Here is a 5,339-nt window from a genome sequence, read left to right on the forward strand (position 1 = left end):
ATACGAGATAATAAAGACTTAGAGGCAGAGCTTTGATCCAAAAACTCTACTTTCTCCCAGTGAAGTTTTTTTCTTTTCTTTTTTTAAATTTTATTTATTTAATTTAGATGAAATTTAGATATTCGAGAGGAGAGGATTAAAGACTACAAACATTCGAGGATCCGAAAACAAAGGAGCCATGTGGGTACGAGTTCTGAAATTTTATTTGTCTCTTTATTTGGGACATCTCTTTGTTTTGCTTTTGTGTATTGATTGATTTCTTCTGATTCTGAGACAGGAGAAGGAAGAACTGCCGAGGAATCCAAGTTCCTCCCAGGAACTGCGATTCCTCTTTCCTGCTTTTTTAACTTTCTCTCTCTCAGGTTCTTCTTTTTTATCTCTCTATCTCACATATTTTTCATCTCTTATGCAATATCCTTCTTCCTTATTCTCTGTCTTTCTCTTATGCCATCTTACTCAATTCCTTCATGCATGCATGCCTTTTATCTCATCGAATGCATGCCTTCCCAGTGCAATCTTTACATCATTTTCGCCTTATATTACATTTTTCCCATCACTACCTCTTAAAGCGCCTTTTATATCTTCCTTTCAATGTTTTGAAGCATGTTTTCTAGGCTTTTGTATTCATGCAGTGGATCCATTTTGCACGGTGTCTTTCCACTGCATATTTCAAAAGTATATATTCTATATAGCACTACTTTTTAAATCAATTGAAGAAAATAGACAAGAAAAGAGTCACCAAATGTTAAAATACCTGTTTTGAAAAGAACTTGATAAATAAAGTTTGGTCTAATTGTTGACACTGACTAGATTTTTGTTTTGTCTCCTTTAGGAAGTTATTAATTCTATATTCATTCTTCAGGTTTTATCAAAAAGAAGGTGATCACTGTTTTACCAGGGATCGAGGTTCATGTTAAATATAGAAGTAGGTGCATTATATCTAGCAGATTAGGGTGAGAAACGATCTATTTGTCCATCGTCCGTCCAGTAAATTCATTGATCTATCACTGGGCCTGAATTCTTTTTAAGTAGACAACAATGATTGGAGGATTTGTACAAAGAGTCATTGGAGGCTGTGCCTCCAATCCAAACAGGAAGAGGAACAGTATCCACAAAAGAGAAAAAAAACATTTTAGAAAACGCAAGGGAAGTGTTTCCACTTCACCCGCTGCCTTGCCTGTGAGAAGATCTAGCAATGCTGGAAGCCGTGTGGGAGACTTTCCTTTTTCTGACTCTATGGACTCTGAGGACGGTGCTCCAGCCACTTACCGGAAATCTGATGTTTCTAACAAAAAATTTTATCACAGTCATAGCAAAAAACATCTAAATGGTATGTTTTGAATGAACCCAGTTAAGAGATATGAGACTTGTAGTATAGTAGTAACTGTATCCATTTGTTTGGTGCGATTTATGATTCTATTTTGCTTTTGGACATAGATCACTTTGATAGGAATGATGAGCAATTATTTTTTGCAGGAAAAAGCAGTGAGGATGCCTGGTTTGATTCAGTTAGCATTATAGAGTCTGATTCGGATGATGATTTCATTAGTGTACTTGGAGGTGATGCATTTATATCATGATTTTGTCACTAATTTATCATTGTTACATTGTTATGCTCATGAAATTTCTCTGTTTCTTGCTTTGTGGCCAACAGATTGTTTTCCCTTTGTTAGTAATGCTTTGGGAAGTGCCCCGAACACTCAGCATGAAAATGAATCATACGTTGTAGATTCAGGAAGTAGATATGACGGGTTGAATGAAAGCTGCATTAAAGGTAGTAACAATAAGAATGCTTTCTGTGAATAAGAAGAAATCCTTTGATGAAAGTGAGAAAAAAGAATCATATAAGTACAATATGAATTAAGATTTTTCCTTAGTTTCTGTTGAAAATTTTGGTGTTTGTCGGGAATATTTCACTATTCAGATATTTATTGCTTGAAAAATCTTAAAACATATAATTATTTTGTCTTAAAGCTTTGGAGCTTTCCTCGTTCAACCGTGACAACGTAATCTGTATTTTAGTTCAACTGAATAATTGTTTTACTCTTAGCTATTATTTGGTCTGGTCAAAGCACTAAATATTAAAAAAAGATGATGATATAAGGTGTGTATGTATTTAGACCTAGAGGACTTACTATAATAACAATAAATGAGTAAATGGGCAGGTGCATCCGAGAGATTGTATCGTCCAAGAGCTGGGCTTCAGATTCTACATACAACTGAAGAGAAGCCATGCCCTGGTTCCTGGTCCGTAGTTTCACCTTCAGTTTTCAGCCTCCGTGGAGAGAATTTTTTCAGGCATGTCAGCAAATTGTATCGGTCAATTTTTTTTATTTTTTTCATGTTATGCAATCTATATCCATTAATCATTTGATTTCCTTTTGGTTCATCTGAATATACAGAGATAAGCAGAAGTGTCCTGCTCCAGATTTTAGCCCTTATGAACCAATAGGTGTTGATTTATTTGCCTGTCCCCGGAAGATAGATCACATTGCTAAGCATCTTGAACTTCCGCCTCTAAAAGAACATGAGAACGTACCTTCCCTTCTAATTGTTAACATACAGGTTCACTCTCTAACTCAATCAACTGATAACTTCACCTTAACTAGGTTTTCTCGATATTGACACATTGTATTTCTGTTTGAACAACGTACAAGAATGCTACGTAGCTCAATTATGTTCCTTTTTTTTGTCCCAGTTGCCAACGTATCCTGCTAGAGTGTTCCTTGGTGATGCTGATGGCGAAGGCTTGAGCCTTGTATTATATTTTAAATTGTCTGAGAATTTTCATACGGATACTTCTCCACACTTTCAGGATAGCATCAAGGTATTTCTTCTCATTAATAATTGCATCTTTTGAATCCCAAATCTGTATGCTTACAGTAATTTTCCTCTAAAAGGAATTTGCAAGTAAATACAGTCTTTAATCGTTCACAGCTTTCTTAATTTGCTTCCTGGACTATAGAATTTCAACATTTCATTGGATTATATCATATTAAATAGTTCTTTCCCTACCAAGAAATTAAGGAGCACCGATCTTGCAGGATAGCTCTCAAGATAAACCATATGTAAATGTTTCACTCTGATTCTTTTTTCTCACACTCTCTTTTCATTAAGGCTTATAGGTAATTCTTATATAATCTATTTATATACCGTTGGTTTGTTATTTGCAACTAGCTGCTCCTCTTTCAAAAACATGTAAAGTTGATTTGATATGAAGAACTAAAGTGGTTTGGTTAATGTCTTGGCTGTTTGGTAGGTTGTTGGAATTGCAGTTTCTTCTTTTAAGGCCGTTCAATATATTTATGGGTTAATCCTACCGACCGGTCTAATCTCCTTTGAATTAATTCTACAGTCCTCCATCAAATTATCCTTGATTTAGAATAAAGTATTAGACTTTGTTTCTAATGCTTGATTGACCCTCATGTATAACCCAGATACCAACGTTCTATAAATTCTTGGTTTAACATTTGAACTTGGTCCTTAATGTAACACGCTCATTCTTTTCTAGTACTAGTATAGAATGGCTACATAGAACTTTACTTTTTTCAGTTTATTAACAGTATTGGTTTCACAGAGACTAATAGATGGTGAGATGGAAAAAGTGAAAGGCTTTGCAAAGGAAAACTTGGTTCCCTTTAGTGAAAGGCTAAAAATTTTGGCTGGGGTAGTTAATCCAGAGGACCTTGAGCTAAATTCTGCAGAGAAAAAGCTTATACATGCCTACAATGGAAAGCCAGTACTTTCACGCCCTCAACACAGTTTCTTTAAGGTTACACAAATGGATCACCTGGCTTAAAATTTTCGTCTTTAAATTTATTTATCATGTTAAATGAATTTATATCCTTGTGTATCAGCTGTTAAATTATGTGTCTTCAATTCGTCATTGCAGGGACCTAACTACTTTGAGATTGACTTGGATATACATCGCTTTAGCTATATATCAAGGAAAGCACTTGATTCACTTCGAGACCGTACAAAAAATGTTGTACTTAATTTAGGCTTAACTATCCAGGTAAAATATGGGCTTAACTACTCACTCTCTTTTAGACGGATGAAAGATTCAATTCTTTGTTTCATCGGTTGTATCCTATCAATGCAATTGTTATCATTCTTTTTTAGTTGATATGAACCACCAAATGATTGAAAGTTCAGGTGGAAGCCATTCCGAAGTCATGATTTCTAATAATACCCTTTTTCTTCTATGCTTTGACAGGCTCAGAAGCCGGAGGAACTGCCAGAGCAAGTCTTATGCTGCTTACGGCTGAATAAAATTGATTTTGTTAACCATGGTCAAATTCCTACTATTGTAGCTCACGATGATAATTAATTCATGTAAACATCAGGTGGCAAATTGGGATAAGACCCACATGATCATCAAAGGCGGGAAAGAAAAGACAAGATTGAGGGCTGTTCTGTAGGAATTGGCTGCTGAATCTACTTAACAGTGGAGGCAAAAGAAGAGAATCTGTGCTTTATCTCACATGCAAGATTTTTGTTTTCTTTTAGTGTATTAAAGTCCTGAATCTATGTCTTTTTTGCACCTTTGATATCCCATAGATCATAGATTCTAAGGAATGTTTATGTCGATGCTCAAAATGAGGCTCCCTGAGGTTGCAAGAGGAGGAGATGCTGAGTAGAAAGCATTAATTTTTTATCAGTTGTGATTTATCAAAATTGTTTTGTTTACCCTTTAGCATGATCACATCGTAGATATAGACTGAGGGAAAAAATTAACGACTTTGCCATATCTATGGAAATGTCTGACTAAGAGAATGTCTCGATAAGTATATCTAGAAACACTTCGGGAAAATAAATATAAATAAATGAGATGTTTTTCGTAAGTTGAATTTTGTTTATATTTTAATTTATAAATTTTCTTATTTAGTTTCTTGAATTTTATTTTTAATTTACAAATAAATTAATATGACCGTTGCGATCTTTTTACATAAGCGAACGATGTAAAAGTATTATGTAAGAATCTAGAAAATAGAATAATAGAGTACATAGGTGTATTAAAATAATAAAGCGAACATTTTACTTTAAAAATAATCTTATAATATAAATAGAACTTTCTAAAGTTCGGTTCATTATTTAAAACATTTCATCTCTCTAAAACATTATTTCCTATCGTTTCTTTGCCTTCTTTCTAGATTTCCTCTCAACTGAGTTGTTTGATTGACGATCAGGAGGTGCCCAGACGTTCACGGCGTAGAAGGCTACACAACTGACCGATCAATCTCTTGATTCTAGCTGGTAAGCTGTTTTTCCTCTTTCTCCGTATGTTCTTGAGTCTTGATCATACAAAGTGTGTTGTTGCATGTGTCTGGTAACTTTCT

The 5,339-nt window shown here is 34.6% G+C and overlaps 1 protein-coding gene across 1 annotated transcript; it reads left to right on the plus strand.

Annotated features, from left to right (window-relative positions):
- The first annotated feature begins 271 nt into the window (after positions 1 to 271).
- On the plus strand, positions 272 to 4,696 carry LOC108321329 (uncharacterized). The gene is made up of 10 exons (XM_017553049.2): positions 272 to 362; positions 863 to 1,330; positions 1,477 to 1,560; positions 1,655 to 1,774; positions 2,166 to 2,298; positions 2,403 to 2,565; positions 2,699 to 2,827; positions 3,578 to 3,772; positions 3,893 to 4,015; positions 4,217 to 4,696. Exons 2-10 carry the CDS (start codon positions 1,039 to 1,041, stop codon positions 4,328 to 4,330), a joined length of 1,353 nt encoding a protein of 450 aa, XP_017408538.1. The 5' UTR covers positions 272 to 362; positions 863 to 1,038; the 3' UTR covers positions 4,331 to 4,696.
- The last annotated feature ends 643 nt before the right edge of the window (positions 4,697 to 5,339 follow it).

The sequence above is a fragment of the Vigna angularis genome, chromosome 1 (assembly GCF_016808095.1).
Source record: "Vigna angularis cultivar LongXiaoDou No.4 chromosome 1, ASM1680809v1, whole genome shotgun sequence".
NCBI classification, from domain to species: Eukaryota; Viridiplantae; Streptophyta; class Magnoliopsida; order Fabales; family Fabaceae; genus Vigna; species Vigna angularis.

Bases quoted from the DNA above. Each gene is read 5' to 3' on its own strand.
- LOC108321329 (XM_017553049.2), top strand. From the start codon at position 1,039: ATGATTGGAGGATTTGTACAAAGAGTCATTGGAGGCTGTGCCTCCAAT. The intron at 1,561-1,654 runs GTGATGCATTTA...TGTGGCCAACAG, and splicing joins TTTCATTAGTGTACTTGGAG to ATTGTTTTCCCTTTGTTAGT. The intron at 4,016-4,216 runs GTAAAATATGGG...ATGCTTTGACAG, and splicing joins ATTTAGGCTTAACTATCCAG to GCTCAGAAGCCGGAGGAACT.